The sequence below is a fragment of the Stegodyphus dumicola genome, chromosome 9, assembly GCF_044657685.1.
Source record: "Stegodyphus dumicola isolate Sdum_Otavi_A_Nest chromosome 9, ASM4465768v1".
Lineage (NCBI taxonomy): Eukaryota > Metazoa > Arthropoda > Arachnida > Araneae > Eresidae > Stegodyphus > Stegodyphus dumicola.
In genome coordinates, this window is record NC_140776.1 from 123,075,396 (window position 1) to 123,097,829 (window position 22,434).

The window sequence follows — 22,434 nt, forward strand, 5'->3', positions numbered from 1 at the left end:
TGCGCATGCGCATAATACGTTTACGTAAGCACGTTTAATGTATAACAGACGGTATAAGCTAAGCTGAAATGATCTAATTCAGGTAATGTTGCAGATTGCGTTGTTCCTTAATCTTCGAATTGGATCCGGCTTACTATTTTTTGCAGACTGTTAGAGCAATTTTATCAAAGTAAGCTTGAACTTCCGATTATGTCAAATAGAATTTCCGATATATATTTACTAATATGTAAAGGATCTACAAAGCGAAAGTATGTTTCGAAGTCCATTAAACCAAAAGTGGAATTGCTGCAAAAAATGGGTAAAGGCATATCCTTTGATTATCTAATCATTCCGAAATATGTTTATCAATTTCACGCTGCTCTGCGGGGGAAGGGAAACGACACGGCGCGCAATGAATTGGAAGTTGATCTGTCAGCACTATCCTTATCTTCAGGGCAGATGTTTTTATTTTATTTGGCTTATAATTCCTTACTAAATGTAGTATTTCATCTCGATGTACTCCGTCTTTGATATGATTTAAATCAAATTCCTCCTCATTATAATTTGCTTCCGATAGTGAAGAAAGTGACACAGAGGTTATTGAAAACGAAAAAATTTCGATTGACAAATTAGTCGGTATTCTCAACACAGCAATTATAGGACTTGAACAGCGGAACTTTGTAACTGAAGAAGAAATTATGTCTGTTTATATAATTAAAGAGAAAGTATTATCACATAAAACAAAGCAACTTAAACAACTTACATTGAAAGAAATGTTTAATAAAAAAAAAAAAATAAATAAATATTAAGCTCTTTTTTTTTTTTTTTTTTTTTGTAAATTTTCATATCCTTTAGATCATAATTGTTCTTTATTTCATAAATTACGGTTTCATATTTTTAATTTTATAACTTCTGCATGCCATCTTACCAGATATAAACTGATGATCTATAATCCGGAAAAATCGATAATCCGGAATCGCCGAAGTCCCGACGAGTCCGGATTAACGACTTTTGACTGTACAACACTGATTTTTGTTGTTTGACTTCTGAATTAGCATTCTCTTATTGCAGGTGTCGAGTTTACTACTGCATGCGAATGAATTTTTTGGATTGGTTATGTCTAGTTGAACCTTGCTAATAGCCGAACAGTAAAATACTTGCTGAATACTAATAGTTTCATTTAGGTTCGAACATAGTGAATGGGCTGACTGCACCATTGGTGTTTAGTGCAATGTCAGTTTACCTTAGAAAGCCTTTCACGATGGCAGCCCTCATATGTTTGCAATAAACAGCTCTCTTATGCTCTGCAATATCCGAATAGTCTAAAGTATTTTTAGTTGAAAGTGACTAAATTATGCGTTTTGTAAAAAAAAAAAAATCTTGTTGAATTTTAGTTTCTTAGAGGAAAGAAGGAAAAAAAAGATAATATATTTATTTTTAACTGAGTAATGTAATTTTGCTTCCTTTAGTTGGAATTAAAAATATGTCATGCATTTTGGTGAATAAAAAGGGTTTTACACTTCAGTTTTGCTGTAGAACGTCTGTTTTGTATTTTATTTTACGGAAATTAAAATCTTAAATTTTTTTGTCGCAAACCCTAGGTGGGGAAAAAGTTCTTTATATTAAAAAGTAGCAGTCCCACATGTGCATAATAATAAATAAATATAAGCCTATAGGAAACAAACCTGTTGCCCAGTCATATTATCCCGGGTATTCGTTGAAATTAGTTGAATTTCTATTGAAAACCTTTCTTCTTCAATGCATGTTTGATATAATTTCTAATATTCGCATTTTTGAGCATATATATTAACACACAAATATTCTTGAGAAAACCTAACTGAAGGAAGATGAATCTAATCATGATCAGTTCTACAGAATTTTATTTTAAAATTCGTTATGATGTGCATTTTTTGAATGCAAAAATAATTTTTTTCTTTTCATGTTTCGAAACTTTCACCATTTACAACCTTTAAAAATAGCTGCAGATTATTAAACTGAAAAATAAAATTTAAGAGTGTAGTGAATTCTGGGAAACAATCTTAATTCAATGTATCAAAAACCGAATTATAAATATAAATATTAAAAAACGTATGTTTCTGTATTAGGTAGTTACTTTGAAAGTAATACTGATATAAAATGTTTAGTAAAACTGTGCATTACCTCTATTTAGCTAATTGCAGTCGGAAAATGGAAAATATTTTCCATTTTCCGACTGCACATACAAAAACTCATGTTGCATAAAACGCATCAAGTGCGTTGGCCCATCAGGCAGACTAGCAATAAGTTCTCTGAACACTGGTTATTTGGCCCAGGATTTGAGTCCCACGAACAAGCTCACTGTGTAGGCGTTTTCTTTGTTTTCCCCACTTGCAACGTGTATATGAGCCAGCTTCCCTCAGAAATTCCGCCACGAAGACATCTATATCTTTAGGCAAATAACCTTTGAGTGTTTTACCATAATCAAATTAAATAAAATTAAAAAAATAAGTAAGTAACAAAAGCATTAGACTAGTGTCTCTGTTTGATTCTTTCTTATATATAGAGAGAGAAAAAAATGAAAGGTATGGAGATTAATAAAACCATAAGATTCAATCATTCATCAAAATCCGAATTTTTATAACCTTTTAACACGCTGATTTCTAAGGGCAACTGTTTATTTGCTTTTAGGCTCCCCGCCCCCAAATAAGTAGTGGAATAGTAAAATATACTGATATTTTCTTAGATTTTAAAGAAAACAATATCATTATGTACAATTAATAAATTCGCGTCTTTCCTTAGTTATTGCTGTAAACAAAAGCGGAAAATTGCATGACAAAAATTTAGACGTCTGTGATTATGATTAGAAAATAAACAAGTTTTTTATTTCATGTTCAGTTAATTAGTTCTGTCATTATATCAAGTTGTGAAATATTATTTATATCCGTAGTTTCAAATAAACTCTGGATGAAAAATATCCAAAGCTGCAAAAATAAGAAATTTTCTAAGTTACCGAGATATTTTACTTTTTACTTTATTAAAAAAATAAGGAAAACATATCGAAAATCGTGTTGTTTCAGTGAGAAAATATTGCTTTCATCCTAGGCAAGCAATCATATATAAGAGGTGTGAGGTGTGTAAATTAAAGTGTAGGTTACTAGAAGCACAAAAATATTTTGATATTATGCCCGTATGCATATAGATTGCTCATAAAGAGTTAAATAAATATATATATATAAAAACACGTACACACACATATACATGCAGGTTTATGAACAAAAAAAATTAAACATTTATAATTCTTTTCTTTTAATGTCTTGATTTGCAGTTTTTCACAAAATTTAGATTTGTCAACATAAATCCCAACTTACTGTTACAAGTCGAATCACAAACGCTAACATATACCTTCTTGGAAACTACCAAAGGGCAAAGTTTTGACAGTGATTGATATTTTTACTGCCGACACTAATCTTAATCACTTGATGATTCTCCGCAAGTGTGGGGGGGATAAAAAAAAACTACTTAATGCTTTTCGTGCATTCTGTGAAAGAAAGGTTCAGCGCTTTTCAAAAGTTTTAGTTGCAAAGCTGGTAACGCTTTAGAAAACAATACCTTATCTTTCTCAAAACCTCCAGAGGGTTAATGAAACCTTATGAGTGCATTTTTGCACAATTTTCTTGTGGTGGGTTCACTTGTTGGTATTGATAGACAAAGGTCTGATTCTACATTTAAGTAACGTCTGTATTTTTTTTTTTTTTTTGACACCTATGTAAGTAGATAACCCCATTTTGCATAGTTAAAATATGAAGCAATGCAGCTTTCTCTGGCAATATTTTTAATTGATCTTAAATGCGATTAAAATTCCGATGGACTTTAAAATGGGACTTTTAGTTTAATATGACATGACAAATCTATAGTGATCTCATATTCCTCAAAGTTTAAGCTGGAGGAATTTTTATTCACACTTAATGCATTCAGTTGCTGTTTAAAGTTATCAAGAACCTTCTTTCAATCTATTCGAAAATAATGCTCAAGCAAATCTCTCAAAGCTTTGCATGAATGTTTCTCTGTACTTTTTTTTTAATCTTGATTTTATTAGGAATATAAGCCTTCATTTCCCTAATTGTCAGTGCCAGAATATTTAAATTTCGTAGCACGCATGAAGAAATGTAAATTTTGCCTTAAGGAGAAAAGTTTAAATACCGAGTTTTAGAAGGAAAGTTAGAGAGTTAGGCTATTGTTCTTACCTCTGTAGCTTGAGCTTCTATTTCTGCAGTTATTGCTGGTTTACGTGGCATAACAGCATTTACTTTGCTGCCACTAGTTTTGACGCAATTTTAAGTAACAGGAGTTTACTGAGCCCTGTAGCTTAATTTCTACTACTTGTGAGTATCTTCAAATTTTTAATTTAGTTCTGTCATTTCAGTTACCGCCCAAGTGAGGTGTAGTGTGTTAGCATCAAGATGATGCATTGTGAATTTTAAGGCATTTAATAAAGGGTACTTTTAACCCTTCTCTGTATTTCCTACACGAATTTACTACATGTACAACTGTCACTTAGAAGATAAGCAAGTGGTTCCTACAAGATAAGTGTGTATATCCCATTTTAACATGCGTACCAGTACTTAAGTTTCTTGGTGAAAGGTGAGACTGTAGTATTATTAAAAAAAAAAAAAAACTGTGTATTTTTCTTTGTAATGATAGATTCATTTTGCTGAAAATTTCGGCCATCTATGCCAGTTTGTGCAGATAGTCTTCATCCTTTAAAGCCATAACCAATAGAGAATTGTGGTCTAACGTTTTTCTGCCAAAAATTGTGTTGCAGTAGTTTGGGATTCGAATGTAAGTAACAAAAGCATTTTTATTAATATTTAATAATTACATAATTAAACCTTATAAAAAAGTCAGAGGCACAAAAAAATCATATAAAAATCAGTGTTATCAGTATTTAAATTCAGTGTGAAGTGACTCAGTTTTATTTATATGAAGTATAATTTCAAATTGAGAATGAGCAAGAAATTTCTCAGTTGTGCATTTTTAAAAAAATGACTCAGACATTTAGTTCTAGGAAGATCTGGGAATGGAGAATATAATAATACTAAAGGAAAAACAGTTTTTCTTCCCATTAACTGAAAGTCCTGCATATCACTTTCAAACACCTGCTGGATAGGGAATGGTACCATGGATAATGATAGTGCATTGATTAACACTGGCTATGATATGATCACATTTTCAGCTGTTATTGAATTGTGAGGAGTCTTCTGTTTGACATAAACTTTAGTGAAGCCCCAAGAGAGATTTGTTTTGAATGGGCTTATACTGATTTTCTTTTTTTAGCATAACAGAGGGGAAGAGAAAAAAAAATCCAGAGGAACTTAACTTCAATTTAACACTAGAATGGCGGTAGGGGTCATTTTGACCCCTGAACACAACCGTTGATTACTTTTGTTTTATTGTAAGAAATCGTTTGGAATTTTTTGACATTTGCTAAATAGATAACAATTATTTGTAAAAAAACAATTCAGCATGATTATGTTGTAAGTTGCTTCATTACTTAGAGTGTAAATATCGATTGTAAATTATGCAAATTTTCGTTTAAGAATGATTACAAAACAGGGAACATTACAATATATATTAGCTGAATCTTTATTAATTATACTTTCTGAGGAATAAAAGCAATTGCGTATTTACCATGCGTTCCATTCATATATACTTTAACAAATTAAAGAATAAATCCAGTTTAAATTACTGAATTAAAGTCAAAGAAATTATTATAAATAACCGATATTAAACATAAAGTTTATGAACAAAATAAACCAAAATGAAATGAAACAGAAGCAAATGCATTAAGCACGAACAAATTTCGGTAGCGTTGCAATTGTAAACAGTTGATAAGACCTACATGACGTGCAGGCTTGTGTATGGTTGCCCCTTAGTCGCTAGTATTTCCTCCCACGGCAACGGTAAACCACTGAGCATGCGCGGGATGCGAAATTCGTTAGCATTGATCAACTCAATGTGTGGTTTGCCATTTCGCATGGCGGATGGGGGTCATTTTGACCCCTTTACTTTTATCCCTCTTCCTGCTTGAGGCATTGTCAAATAACTCATGAAATACATTCACTGATAAGGATTTTTCGATTGCATTCATACTATTTCCCAGAGGGATAAAAACCTGGGTGGTCTCATTACTTTGTAATGTCTATATAAGTTGTTGTTCCTTTGTTTGCTATTATCTATTCGTTTGAAGAAAATACTGCAATGAAGGCAGATGCAGGGTTTTTTGTGCTTACATTTCTTTTCAGAAATACTTTATTTTACAGATGTATTTTCCCGTTTGTTAGTTCAGCTCACTTACTGCAGATGATAACAGTTAAGACAGATGTTTTCTTGGAAATCCCAAACCAATATTTCAGTACATATGAATTCTGCTGTCAAGTTCATTTTGAGAATCATATGCTAAAATATATTCCCTATCGTTTTCTGATAGTCTGATATCTTTCTACTTTTTTCAACTTTTACAAAATATGTCTAATAAGCGGGAAAGAGGCCTTACGAATGAAGAAATTAAAATATTGGTGCAGGAGCTATCTGGAAATGAATTCCAGACACAAACTATTAGTGAATCCGAGGACAGCGAAGTAAACAAAGAACTCAGGAGAAATAAATGGGCAATAATGGATCAGGGTATTTTCAAAACTGTTTTATAGCTCCTGATAACACTATATGGAATGAAATAAATTCCAAAAATTCAGTCTGCAGCCATGTTCCTCTTATAATGTTCTAAAAGAAACAGCAGGACCAACAAAGTCGTGTTTCTGAAGACAAAGTGTCTAGTGCTTTTAAGCTTTTTATTGATGATGATATCTTGCTGCATATAAAGAAATGTACAGAATCCGAAGCCCATTGGCAACTTGGAAATAAAGACTGAAAGTTATCTCTGGCTGAGTTAGATGCTTTTGTCGCTGTATTGTATGTTTGAGGAGTAATAGGATCAAAGGGCTTAGATTTATATTCCTTGTGGTCCGAAGCATGTGGAATACCATTTTGCTAAGAAACTATATCAAGAGATAGATTCAAAGACATAAAATGATTTTTAAGGTTCGATGAAAAGACAAGATCTACTCGATTACAGACTGATAAATTTGCTCTTGCATGAGACATGTGGAACAAATTTATTGAAAACTGCAAAACGTGCTACCAGCCAGGACAAAATACGAGGGCCATCCAGGAAGTAGATTACGTTTCCGTCTGTGTCCGCTAGGGGCGGGGCTAGCGCGGCCATCTTGGGGTCAGAGCGTTGCGCAGCTCAGTCTGCATCTAGCCGTGCTAGTGAGAGGTTCGTGCTGTGCTCCGTTCAGATACTGTGACGGTTTGAAATGTCTGCGTTAATTGAAAATCCCGCGAGCTGCGAGGTGCGCTCAGTAATAAGGTTTCTGACTGCAAAAAACTGTAAACCGATAGAAATCTATCGGCAGCTTCGTGAAGTGTATGGGGACAACATTATCACTGAAGGTGGAGTGCGTCAGTGGGTCATAAGATTTCAAAATGGCCGAACCAATGTTCACGACGAAGATCGAAGTGGGAGACCCAGCATAGTGACCGCCGAACTTCTCGAAAAAGTCGATGCTTAAAGTCCGTGAAAATCGAAATTTCACAATAACGGAACTTTCTTTGAGTTTTCCACAAATTTCGCGAAGTTTGTTGCACGAAATCATCAGCGAAAAGCTTGGTTACCACAAGTTTTGTGCAAGATGGATTCCAAAAATCTTGACAGAGGACCACAAAAATCAGCGAATGGCTGCAGCGTTGAACTTTTTGGACGCTTACCATAAGGATGGTGACTCTTTACTCGATCGCATCGTTACTGGTGACGAAACATGGGTGAAACATGTGAACTGTGAAACGAAATTGCAATCAATGCGTTTTGATGACGACGCACAGCTGCAAGAAGAGGTAACGAAGTGGTTGAAGGCGCAGGCGGCCGAATTTTTCGACGAAGGAATTTCCAAGCTCGTACATCGCTACGATAAATGCCTTAATTTGTATGGTGACTATGTAGAAAAGTAGTATTTGAGTGTGGCTTTCATCTGTATATAATAAAATTTGTTTCCTATACTTTGTTTATTTTTTTATTCCAAAACGTAATCTACTTTCTGGATAGCCCTCGTATTACAGTTGATAAACAATTATTCCCATCTAAAGCTAGTTTTAGATTTACACAATATATGCCTAATAAACGTGACAAATTTGGAATAAATTTTTGTTTATCTGTCAACATTGATACTAAATACATCTTGAATGGATTTCCTTATTTAGGAAAAGATGAAACATAAAATTCTCAATTACATTTGTCTGAAAATGCCATAAAATTAACAGAGTCACATCTAAACAAAGGGAGGAATATTACCATGGATAACTATTTTAGTAGCATTAAATTAGCAAAAATGCTAAAATAAAAAAATACAGCTATGGTCGGCACAATGAAAAATAACAGAAGAGAAATTCCTATATCTTTGAAAAATATGCGTAGTAATCTTTATTCATCGACAATAGTGTATCATGATCATATCACACTTATCATCTATCAAGGCAAAAGAAACAAAAGCATTTTTCTGCTTATTTTAAGCTTATTACATTCTACTGTAAAAAACTGAAGACAGTCTCAAGAAGTTGCCCGATTCAATAGCATTTTACAATGCAACAAAGTATGGTGTGTATATTCATGATCAGATGTGCCGAAAATATTCAGTTAAATCTGCTTCTAGATGATGGCCTGTACATATCTTTTTCAATATTTTGTATTACACAGCTTTAAACGCCTGGGTAATTTATATAAGCGTAAGAGGAAACACCATTAACAGGAGAGATTTTCTACTGGAATTCGGAGAGGAATTAAGAGTGGTACATATGGCTTCAAAACTCCCAAAGACCCTTCCTGAATCTTCAGAAAAAACACATGAAAAGAAAATGGATATAAAGAGAAAAAAGTGTTAAGTACAGAGATGCAATGGAAACAAATCTCAAGAATACTGTCAATCTTGTTCCAAAGTTGTTTGCGGAAAAGCACTGGAAAAATTGTTAAAATTTATTTTTGTATCAACTGCATTAATTTTAATATGTATATGTAATCTCTAATATTTTAAACATTAAATAGAATTGAAACAAAATGTTTTACATATTCCATTCAGCTACACATATAATGATATAACTGAAACATCAAAGAACATTTCTCATTTCTGGATTTAGAGAGTGAATCATCCTCCAAGTAAGTACATAAAAAATATTATTATATAAATTGTGTTTTATTTCAGTTAACATTAGTTTTTAACTGTAAAATCATTTATTTGAAATCAATTCTTATATCAAATTAATGAGTTATTTGAGTAATTGTAGTATGATCCAATTGTACTCGATACATTTACAGTATTTTAAAAAGTCAATAAATTATCGTATGATATTAAATATAAATTATGAAATACATATAAAGTATATATTTGTGCCAGTGTATGGCATTTAAAACTGTTTTACCGTTGTTATTTCAGTACTTTCATCGAAGGGTTAAAATGATCCCTTACCACCATTACAGTACGTAAGATTTTCCCGCCGTTCTGGTGTTAACATAGCAAATTGTGCTATTCTTTAACTTTTTAATTTTATCCAGCTTACTTTTTTTTTTTTTTTTTTTTTTTGCAAGCTATTATAGAAAAAAGTTTCTCTTTCTGGAGTTGTTGCAAGATCTGCATGGTGAAAGCACATCTCGATGCTAATGAAGGAAAAAGTGGAATTGATGAAAAAATTGGATAAAGGCATATTCTTCTCAAAATCATTTCAGGAGTGTAGTGTTGGAAATTTAACAGTATATGGTGTTAAAAAAAAAGAGAGAGAGAGAAAAGGAATTTTTTGCAGATTCTGACATCCCTTCACCCACTTGCAATAAATAGCAAAAATATCATTTGTTGTGTTAAAAATTGATCATCAATCGTGCAATGAGGATTGAATGGGTGAGATAGCACTACAGTGAGGGTGTGCCATTAACAAGTCCGGTGCTTAATAGTTCCAGTCAAAATATTTCATGAATAAATGCACTTAAAAACTGAATTGCAGATATTTGACAGGTTGGGTAACCAAATTTATAAATTGCCATGATATAAACAGCTAAAAATTTCAGAATAAAGCAGATGAAAAAATTTGCAGATAAATTCATCAAACTCATTAACAGCGAAAAGTTATCTCCAGAGCAAATAAATAAATTCTGACAAAACAGGTCTTCTGGCAATGTGTGCCTCGAAATACTTTGGCAGCCTCTACAGAATAGGCTCCAAATGGTGCCAAAGATTCCAAAGTGAAATTAAGGATTTTGGCATATGCAAATGTTAACTTTTCCTAATGAGAAAAAATACATGACCTCTGGCATTTTTAAAGGTGTAAAAATTTCCCCACCGTTTCTCATTCAGATAAAAGACTATGGTTGACACAAATATAAGTGAAAAGTGGTTTGAAAATTATTTTATATCTGTAGCTCAAAAAGTGAGGCTGCACTCTCTGAAATGCAGATGCAAAGTAGCATTTTTAAAATCTGTATTGAATGTTCTAAAGAGTGACAAGACCATTCAAGAATTTTTTTTTTTTTTTTTTTTTTTTTAATATCTTAACATAAAATCTAGTACATAGAGCATTGCAAGGTCATAAAAAGATGTGTCTGCAGATACTTTTTAAAATGTTTGGCATAATGAATGGTCAGCTACCATATTTCATGGTGGTGGTGATGATCACTGCAAGCTTGACCTTTGAATATGACCACAAAAATATGACTTTTTATGACCACAAAAAGTGACATTTTTCAATTAGAGAAGATAGTGTAGCAGGTTTTCCACTGTGATGACCATTGTTTTATTTGTTAATCAGCTTGCAAACAGCAAAATTTGTTGTGTGGTTTTTAAATCCAGATTGTTGCCAGTAATGAAAACAGCTTGAACAACTTATGTTGAAAGAAGTGTTTAATGAAACAAAAAAGTAAGCACTGAACTTTTTTTTATTATTATTATTTTGTAAATTTTAATTTCCTTAATGGTTATGAATGCTTCATTATTTCCTAAGCAATTATTTTATACTTTTAATTTTACCTTACTGTTAATTTTGAAACTTGATTGATTGAAACTTGAGATCTGAAATCTGTACTTGCTGAAGCTTTAGTGATTCCAGATTTTGGACTTTGCACTGTATTAAGTAAACAAAACACCACCACTATAACATAGATTATTCCTGCTAATAACAATTAAGAAGTTGTAAATTTGTTAAAGAAATGCTAAGTGTATGTAATCACCTGAATAATCTTTACCTGTATTTTATTCTTTGTAATCAAATATTGCTTTTATGCCATCCATATGAAATCCTTTAAAACTTATATGTATTGCTGAAGTCTAAGGACAGAGAAATCCTATATCCTTGATTTTAAAAATATATTCACTAACATATATAATCCAATTATTATAAAAACTGGGACTTTATCTGTTCCTCAAAAATGCAAATCGTGTACTTCTTTGCAGTTTTCATTCAATGATTGTGTTCTCTTCATCTGAATATTTTTTAATTATATGATGTAACTTTTTTTCTTTTTCTTCTAGGAAAAAAAAGAAAAGAAGAAACGAAAGTATACAGGAAACAGAATTCTCAAGCTATCTGATAGTGTCTGGTAATATTTTTTTTATTTGATTAGATAACATGTCTATGTATAATTTTATTTTTAACATTAATTGTATACTGGAGTCATTACTGTCAAAACAGGGTGAGTCTGAACAAGTGAGCAAAACTTTAGGGAGTGTTAGAAGGCAGCTATACGAGCAATATTCATCATAGAATGTATGGTCGGAACGCAAACGTTGAAAAGTTAAAGGGTAGTTTTCCACTGTCGCGTTTAAAGAACAAACACAAGAATGAGAGGAGATACTTCAGAAAACATTTTATTAACAGGAATGTAATGGATGTGCGTGCTCAAAGAAATTGCTGAAAACACCTTCCGGAAGCTGTAATGCAGGCTTCATATCTGCATGATAGGGACTAACGCACATTTGCGAAGACACTAGGCATTTCCCGAGTATCGCCAGCACAGCAGCAAACCTGATGATTAGATCCATATTCATTTCAATGGGGCATTCGTAGATTAGGCTTTTCGTATGGCCCCACAAAGAAAAAGTCCAAACATGAAATATCCAGTGTATGGTACAGATATGGCCAAACTATGGAACCACCTTGACCCATCCATTGCCATAAAAATTTTGTGGTTCATATAACTAGTCATCCTCTTGGCAGTCCACGGTAGAAAATGTCGTTGGGTGCGAGGACCGACTCTTTTTATACCATTTATAGTACCACCTAGCAGCTCGCCGTTTGTGCTCAACTATACATTCTATAATTAAGACACAATAACACGCCGAATAAATACTAATTCAGAATTCAAACAACAAAAATCAGCGTTAATTTACAAAATTTTCACAGTTGTGAAAATTTTGTAAATTAACGCTGATTTTTGTTGTTTGAATTCTGAATATACATTCTATGACGAATATTGCTCATATAACTGTTTTCTATCACCCTCTAATATTTTGCTTACTTATTCAGATTCACTCTGTATAGGCATATAGTTGAAAAGAATACTTTGCACACATATTTGCCTTTTATAATGAGAATTATTTTGGTGCTGTCTAATTGTTAGTCATTGTTAAGCTTCTCTCTGTAATGCAATAATAGGACACAATGGGTATGTCACAATGCTGAACACAATGGGTATGTCATAAACACATTGCACTATGGCAAAATTGCGTTCTGCAAAGTTAACTTTTAGTGAGAAAAATGGTTTAGGTATAGTTCAGATTTAAAAAGTTTGTTTAATTTATACAAACCTAAATATTATTATAATCAAAAGATAAAAAGAAACAAGTGAAAGAATTTCTGTCACTAGTTAATAAGCAGGTATACGGTATGATAATTTTTTTTTTTTTTTTTTTTTTTTTTTTTTAGTCCAAAGGGGCAATTTGCCCTCAAGGACTATTATTTTTGTTTTGGCATTTTACATTGGTTCACAATAAATATCCAATTCACTTTTCAAATTATTGCCACCAATATTATATTTAAAGAAATCAAAGAATGAAGAATCTGCATAAATGTCTGTAGGTTTATCGCATTGTGATAAAACAATGGTACCTAGAGCCATCCAATTTTGAATAGAGTACGTTTTCACCCGAATATGGGCATCTGGAAGCCCAAATTTGGAATTTGTTTTATTATCTATTTCATATTTTGTAAAACTTTAACAAACTCAACTATTTAAAAGTGAGCAATGGCAACACTCTACGAGAGAGGGGGGAATCTTTTTATCTCCAGCACACGGAACTGTGTATCAGAAATTCAAAGGATATGCTCATTTTAAAATTATTTTGCCATATTGCTGTTAAACTGAATTTAATGGTTTAAGTGCAAAAAACATGATATTTAATAAATAAAGATAACACACAAAATGTTTAAAAAAATGCCCCTTTAGACATAATTTAAAACCTGAAATCTTTCTTGGGGGGAGGTCTAATACAATTCATCAAACATTTTTGGGGTTAGCAGTGCAAAGTTTTTCAGTTTCGTTCATAAAGTCTCAGCTTCTTTCTCCATTACAAAATCAGATAGTTCTGGTGCCTTTTTTAGCAATTTGTTTAACTTCTTGTATGTTAAAGGCTCTTGATATTTTCACTGTCACTGCATTCACCATTAGTTGGTGTTATAACATCATCCAATTCTTCATTTGTGATTTCATGATAATTATTCTTGACTAATTCTTTAATTTCTCCTTTTTTCATATCTGGTATATTTCTTTTACAATTTGTATGATTTTCCTTGGCATCATTTTCAGTTGATGGTGATGGAAATCCTTTAAAATTGTTGACAGTTTTTGGCTAGTGCTGATACCAGTAAGTATTCACTGTTGAAAAATTCACTTGTTCCAATTGGAGTTTAATCATTGCAGTGAAGTAACTTATGTTGAATTGCTTTTTAAATGCCATTAGAATGGTGTATTCTTCATCTACTGCTTTATTTGCAGAGATGTAAACATGCCTAATGGCGCTTTTTTTTTTTTTTTTTTTAAATTCCTTGATCCATTTGTTGGATTTAGGAAGTGGTGTTCATTGGAAGGAAGGAAACCTCTACATCTGGATGCACTGTTATGAGGGCTTCATTACTATTTTCTGGAGCATTAATGAGAGTTAGGAGAGCTTTGAACCTCAGGTTTTGCTGTTCTAAGTAGTGTTTTTCTGTAATGAATGAATTTTCAAAACAGTTATTAAAGAGGATTATTGCAACGCTGTCGAAGCACTGCAGCATATGCATATAATTGAAATTCTCTCACTGCACAAATTAAATGGAGACAATTAGATAATGCATGTATGCGAAATCATTTTCTGTAAATCTGCAGGTTTACTGTATTGGTGCCTTAATGTGAAATTTTTGCATTTATCCCAAACATTTTGTTACGACAAAATGCATTAATTTATAACAAGTTATAAATAATGTGAATAAATTAAGAATTCATCTGCATAATCTATATTAGTTGTTGGTTTTCAGAATTTTATCCCCCTTGAAAAAGGAAATTCTTAATTTCATGGAGTACAGCAAACATTTCTCTACAATTGATAGAAATCTAAAGTTTTATTTTAGCATCAAGCATCACTGTGAGCCATCTAGGACATATTAGCCATTGAGCATAAATCAAGATCGAGGTTGTTATTTTGTTCCTCTTGTCACTGAGCTGTGTGAGTGCACATGCTTTCGAGAAATAGTTTAAGAAATTGCAACCTTTTGTTTTAGTTATATGTTCAAAAAATGTAAAATACTCATGTACTTGTCAAAAATCATACACAGATTAGTTTCCTACCATTGTTTCCTCATGGAAATGTAATACGATTGCGATGTGCACTTTTGTCGTTGTGATTTTTCGATTTCGCATATAGGAAGGGACGATATTCTCAAGCATGTGTTAAAAAAAGGCAAAAAAACAGTAACAACAAGAATTCTATCAAAAAAATTAAAAATTAATTTTTTCTTTGGAAAGAAAGCGCCAAAAAGTTATTAATGCAGAATGTACTGTTCGCATTTAAGAATTAATAACTTAACTTTCAGATATTAATAAGTAACTATTTAAAATTAATTCATTATTAAAAAATATATTTTTATCATTTGAAAAACAAAATATCCTGATTTTCAAGTGTTTTAGGTTAGCAAGTACATACCCCACATACCTTCGATAGTGTCGACAGTATAAAGCACAAAGTAAGCAACGTACTTCCTAACCGACATCCAACACAGAAATAAGCCCTGAGAAATATTCTCCTAACAATCAAAACCAGCACTATCACACATTGCAACCATTCATGTCATGACAGGCTTTTCAAAACATACACTAAAATACTCAGGTTACCATAAAAGAAACAACTCACCAATAACCCAAGGGGTACCCCAAAATAGAGACTGCTCTACCTTTTTAATCATTTAGTAAACATTTTTTTGAACTGTGTGTCTCTAAATTTGTGAAATGTTTTATTAATGAATAACTTTATGTCCTTGAAAAGAAATTTAAAGGTCAGCCCTCAAAATGTTGCATAACTGCTCTTTTCATAATATAACTGATAATAATAATTTCCAGTTAATATGTATTGTAAGGGACTTCAGCCTTCTTAAATCCATGCTGCTGTTTTTGAATTACATTAACACATTGCTATTTTTGAATTGCTGATAAAAAAAATAGGGGTCGCCATCATCCAGAGACTATTCACATGAAGATGGTTATTTATGTAGAATTTAGAAAACTGTTGTTTTAGGTAGTTCTAATTTTATGCTATCTCCTTGACATTTTTCCTTCTATTTTGACTGACAAACTACATTTTCTGGTGTCATTGCGAGCAATGATCAACTCTGTGAGAATTGTCTATGTATTCTTAGCTCGTGTGAAATTGTTTTACCCACTCATTCACTGTAGGGTAGGAAGGAGACATATCACCTTACATGTAATCCAAGCAGCTGTTTCTTTGGGATTAAGAGCTTCTTTAGTCACATATTTAATCTTAAAATGACTCTCAGTTTTATTTAAGAATTTCCTTGTAAAGCAAATCAAAGTCATAGGTTAACCATATATATAAATATATCGTGATTACTATACACATAGTCATGAAGAACCAATAGGTATAAAAAGTGGAATGCTATACACTAGTGTCCAGCTGGAAATCCTAAGACTGCGTGTGGCCTGTGATGTTCTTTTCTAAGACCCCTATCAGAATTAGCGAAACTTATCACAGTACAAAGTCCATAATCCGGACTCGCCAGGACTTCGGCGATTCCGGATTAAGGGTTTTTCTGGATTAGAGATCATCAATTTAAATCTGGTAAGATGGCATGCAGAAATTATACAACTAAAAATATTAAACCGTTATTTATGAAATAAAGAGCAATTATGATCTAAAGGGTATCAAAATTTACAAAAAAGAAAGCTTAATATTAATTTGTTTTGTTTACTTTATTAAACATTTCTTTCAATGCAAGTTGTTTAGGCTGCTTTGTTTTTTGTGCTAAACGCGCATGCGTAAAACATACAAAAAAAACATTTGTGGCTTTAAGGTCCGGATTATAGATCATTCCGGATAATGGAAGTCCGGATTATGGACTTTGTACTGTATTATTGATCATTAACATCATGATGCATATATATAAATTAGATCCCCCTTATAAACTGCTGGGCATATATACACAGATCTGAGAGGATCTATATGAAAACTGGCTTTAATTAACTTGCTTCCCAGGAATTATGGCCATATTGCTAAGATAATATCAGAATTTGTTATTCCATGAAGAAACTATATCACCATGAATTGTATTCATCCCAAGTACTCTACCATCAACTTCATAACTGGGTGTTTATAAAAAGTTGTATTATGTTCTAACTGGCATTTCAAAGGCATAAATCCTCAGAAAAATCACCAGAAATATAGATAAATTATATCAGTACTGTGGACAGTTAGTTTATCTAAGTAAGGGGATGAAATTGTGGTCAACATTTTATGAAAAACTATCTCATGCTTGCTTTACATGTAATGAAAATCATAAATAATTACACTCATTTACAATTGCCTACTGGAAACTAGATCTAGGATGAATTACCATTGTTTTACAACTTTAGTTGCTTGGTTTACATCTCATTGTGAAACGATTTAAAATAATTTTCAAAGAAAAAGTCTTATTACTCTTATTATTATTATATTGCTGTATACATCTTAACAAAAAAAAAAAAAAAAAAAAAAAGATTTTAAACAAAGTAGCAAATGACTTCCAAACCCAGTGAAATTTCCCATTTGCTATTCTTATAAAAGAAGTGTAGTGACCATTCATTTTGAAATTTATTCCATTTTGAGAGGTAAATGGTACAGTGAAAGTCCAGAAATCTGCAAAGCTTGGGGCTCGAGGTTGTGCGGATTTTAGGATTTTGTGGATTTCAGGACAGAAAAGATAAATCATAATATTCAGACTAAAAGTGCAAAATAAATAAGGCATATTAGATAAATTTAATTAAATTATTATATACATTATCATAATAATATGCATATACATTAATTTATTATTATGTAAATATATTTATTATATTATTTATATTAGTGATTACAAGGATATTTAAAACCATTAAGGACATATACAATAAAGATATAAAAAATATGGGATATTTATAATGCATATTGTTTTTTCCTGTATTTCAAAAATTTTTCTGATAGAGATTTGTTTTAAAACTTTGGGGTGCTCTGGAGTAAGTTTTTTGTAAATTTCATAGAGTCATAATCTCTTGCTCTGTCACACAGCTCTGTTCTAAAAATTTTAGGTATTGTTCACCATGTTCCAAACCCTCACTCATTAAAAAATGTTTTCTCACTCCTATCAAATTCACTACCTGTGTCAGTGTTGGAATCGTTTTCTTGCTGTGGCGATTCAAAACGCAGCCAATGATTTAATCATTTATAATCTGATATATGCCAGTGTTGGCTCATCCTGAACACATCATTTATTCAACGATATCTTCTTGCAAAGCCTCCTCATTTATTCTTTCTTTCAAATATAAAAGTAATTCTGTTGCTTTAGCCCTTGCTGCACTGACCCTAAAACCCAAAAATTCAGTGTCATCATTCTCTGTTTCAATAAAGAGAGAAGATGGCTCAAAATTTACTAAAGAAATTTAAAACAGAATTCTATGATTCAGATAACAAATAAATGCAGAATTTTTATTTATATAATCACAAAGTGAAATTAGAATGGTCACTTGAAATTTTTTTTTTCCAGAAACTCTTGATTTATATTGGCATTTAATAGTGGCTGTGTATTATGCCGTGGTCCATTGGTTGGATCAATGATGTAGTCCTTGGGGGCAAAAAGGGGGGCTCATGACATTATCACATGTTAAAATGTTTGCATTTGGATGTGCAAAGCAGTTGCCTAACAATAGCAAAATCTTACAATTTGATGGTAATTCCACACTGTTACATCTCTTCTAGCCTCTTTTTAGAAATGCTCCATGAACCATGGTCATAAGTTGTTTTGTGAACCAGGGTTTTTTATTATTCTTGTAAATCACGTGTAAGGATTTTACTCCTTTCAGAGCTCTGGGATTATTGCTCTTATGCACTAGCACTGGTTTGGTTTACATATGTAAATTCCAGCTGTATTGCTGCATACTAAAATAAAACTTTTTCTTTAGCTTCTTTCATCCAGGACGGTGTACTTTTATCGCTTGTCGCAAATGCCTTTCTTGGAAAACATCGCCAAAAAAGTCCAGCCTTGTCCATATTAAAAACCTGTTCTGCCACTAATACAGAAAATTTATCAATAAATTCTGCAGCATCTTTATCTGCTGAAAGTTTTTCCTCATGTGCTTTCAGATAACGTATACTGTGTCTCTGCTTAAATCTGCCAACTGCTGCTGAAATCGCACGCCTCCTCTATTTTTAAATCAGCATGAATCTGCTTTACCTTTTCTCTCAGAAAGGGTCCTGAAATGGGTACCCTATCACTCTGCCGCTGCCAGAACAACCCCTACAAGACAGCATCGAGGTTTACCGATTTTGCCTCATGCATAGATTTCTGGTTTTGGATTCCAGTGTTAGAATCACTGTTGCTGTAAAATTTCAACAGCTTTTCTTTATTTTTCCATGTATCATACTCAGTTCATGTCACAATTCCATACGATTCTCCTATAAACCAAGGAGTAGTACCTACCTGTATCTTTTGCAGAGTTTCCACTTTTTGCATTGCCGTCAGTGCAACGTGTTTATGTTTTTCATGAATGTGTTTCTTATCCGTCATTGTATTAAAAAAGCACTGAAATTTAAAATATTTTTAATTTATCCACAAAGTATCTGGATAAAAAAAAGGGCAGCCATTAAACAATCTTATGAAATAACAAAGCTAAAAAAATACAACAATGTGAATAGTGAACTTGAAAGAAAAGTTGAGTGAATCATCTGCTTTTTTACCTTGATGCAGATTGGAGGGAAAAATAATGTTCACCTTGATGTCAAATTTTTGTTATGACTTATTATTATTCGGTAAGTACTTTTTCTTCGCTATTTCGTTCTCCATGTTGCGGTTTCTGGAATATATATAGATTGATAATGTTTATACTTTGAGAGGCAATGCAAATTTCAGGTTGGCGGATTTTCGGTATTTGACTGTATTTTCATCTTTTAATAGAATATTTTTCTATGTACACATATAACAAGCTCAGTCACTAATCTTATAAAGCTATACTAAATTTGAATTTTAAATTTACATTTAGTACTTCTGGACAGTGCTAGACTAAGGGATGGTCTACATGAGTGTGTTCGAGAGCCACTAGATATAATGTGATGGCAAATATGTGTGCAGTTAATTTAACTGCTTGCCTGATTATCCCGAGTTATCTCGGGTTCGTATATATTGCAGTTAATTATTATCCCGAGAAAACTCGGGCGAACCAGAACTTGTTAGTACGATTTCTTTTATCACGGCTTTACTCGGTTTGGAGGAAATGAAAGGAAATATTTAGCTTTGATTGGCAGTTTGCCAAATTTTGTTGGTTGCGCGGTTCTTTTGGAGGGGCTGGTTGCTTGTTTCCCTATTGTATAGTATACGTTGGCTTGTGGATTAGTAATGTATAAAGAAGGATGCATGCGTTGGAAAAAATAAAATAATGGCGATGATGGAAGATAGCGAAAACGATGATTTTTCAGATAGTGATTATGAAAAGGTAGAGAAAAAATAATAATAAGGGGAAAAAAAAAAAAAAAAAAAATCAAATCCAACGAGACAGTGTACTCTGTGCTCCCGTGAAAGAGATTCCAGCAGTAAGCCAGTAAGAAAAAAAGAGACCAGATACCAGTGTAGAACGTCAGGTATCACTCTGTGTTGTCCTTTGTTTCAAAAACTATCATATAAAGATTAACATTTAACTTTTTTTCGTTTGCCCAAGATAACTCGGGATAGTAAACTAATATTAAAAATAAATGCTTTTACACCTTCAAAAAATTAAAAATTCAACTTAAAACCTACATATTTTGATTTGTTTCGTTTTGTTGTATTTAATAATAAAATAAAAAAATGTGATGATTTTTTGCTTTTTTTTTTTTCAAAAAAATTTGTAAGGGAAGCGGTTAAATTTGCTGCTTCTGAGATTAAATTCACTTCTGAAACTTTTTTTATTTGCTGTATAGTAAGTGAAAAGGCTGTTCCCTTGCCATGGAATCTGTTCTCATATATAGCAAAAACTGAGAAAATCATGTATAAACCTAGTTTCTTTGAAAAAAAGCTCAGTTAAAAAACTTCATTTTCTTTGCTAATTGAGATGTTAACAGGAATGTTCAGTAAAGATGTTAACAGGAATGTTCAGTAAAGATGTTAACAGGAATGTTCAGTAAAGTAAAGTAATGAATAAATTTCAAGATAAGCATAATGAGTGTTTAGTTTATTTCAAAATTAACATAATATCATTCCTTCAGCAATCCATTCTCGTGTGAAACAATAAACTAGTAAAATAATATGTACACCTAATTTTTTTAAAAAAAAAGGCTCAGTTTAAAAACTTTGTTATCTTTGCTAATCAAGATTCTGACAAGAATGTTAAGTTTATTTCAAGAGTAACATAATGTTAAATGTAATTATTAACTTTTTTAAAATTAGTTTCTATATGTTATTTGATTTTTCTTTCCAGTGTGGTTCGAATTCCATCCAAAAGCACAGAAGTTTTGCTACTAACTCATCCAGCATCTGCTAGTCTTCTGAAGCACATTACTGTCAGAGTGCTAAGTGGTGGAATTTCAATCTTTGGGTATTCAATGGACTGTCAGAGTTCTCCTGTGAAGTTGTTTTCTTCCAAAAAAACTGGAATTATTAGCCTAAATACTGAATATTCGGAGTCAATGTGGAAAAACAGAGATTTGTATAAAAGTGTGAAAAGGAGTTTGCAAGCTATTTCATCTACAGAGACAGCCATGGAAATTTTAGCTGAGTGTACAAATTCAACAGTGATAGTTGTTCTTGAAAGATGCCTTTATCCTTCCCCAATACAGTTTGTTAAATTGTATTTTTCACATGTGTTTCACTTTAAGACAAAACCTCAGAGGAATCAAGATCGTGCTTTTTGTGAATTGAATGGACAGGGATCTATTAGATTTAGTACATTCTGTGATAGCCTTGCTGAGAAAATAAATGAGTGCATTCGTAGGTCAAGTAAGTTTCCAAAAATTCACCAAGTTTGTTTGTTTACTAGTTTTTCTGACAGTATTTAATTGAAATATAGTTTATCAATTTGTGTGTTCTTTTGTCTCTATTCTAAATTCTGTGTACAGAAAAACTGTATCATCACTCTCAGTCATAACATGTATTTATACTAAAAATCATATGGGTTCTTATGTATTAACACAGCCACCTTATTATATTATGGTGATTTTTTTGCTGATCAAATGGTAAAAGTTACTTATCAGGTGGAAGTTGATGATTTTTGTAACTTTTTTTTTAAAGGATCCCAAAGTATTTATTTTAAGTGGCAAACATAATCAACATATGAAAAGGAAATATACTTTAACAAATTAAAACACAAATTTTAATCATTAAGTCAGCATTACACTGTACATTAACAAAAATAAAATACTTACATTCATCTTAAAATCTTCTGTAATTTTTTTATTCTGTTCTTCTTCCCAAGTACACATCAATTTGTTTTTGCTTTTAAAGGACACAGAATTTCAGAGACGTGGCATTGCACAAACCTCAGCTATAGCAATTATCTGTTCTTTTAAAAATATTTTCGGCGAAATTCTGTATTCCTGCAGAAATTTCACCGCATCCATTGCTGACAAATTACACAGTGCATATTAATGTTGTGGTTTGTTTATAAAAGCCATTGGAATACAACAAAAAAATGATGCA

At 32.1% G+C, this 22,434-nt stretch overlaps 1 protein-coding gene across 1 annotated transcript in view; it reads left to right on the forward strand.

Moving 5' to 3' along the window:
- Positions 1–22,434, forward strand: part of LOC118202477 (polynucleotide 5'-hydroxyl-kinase NOL9-like) — a 131,894-nt gene that overhangs the window by 27,215 nt on the left and 82,245 nt on the right. The window contains exons 3-4 of the mRNA XM_085824039.1: positions 11,583–11,650; positions 21,218–21,735. Coding sequence (XP_085680165.1) covers positions 11,583–11,650; positions 21,218–21,735 — 586 coding nt within the window. The remainder of the gene's footprint in view (positions 1–11,582; positions 11,651–21,217; positions 21,736–22,434) is intronic.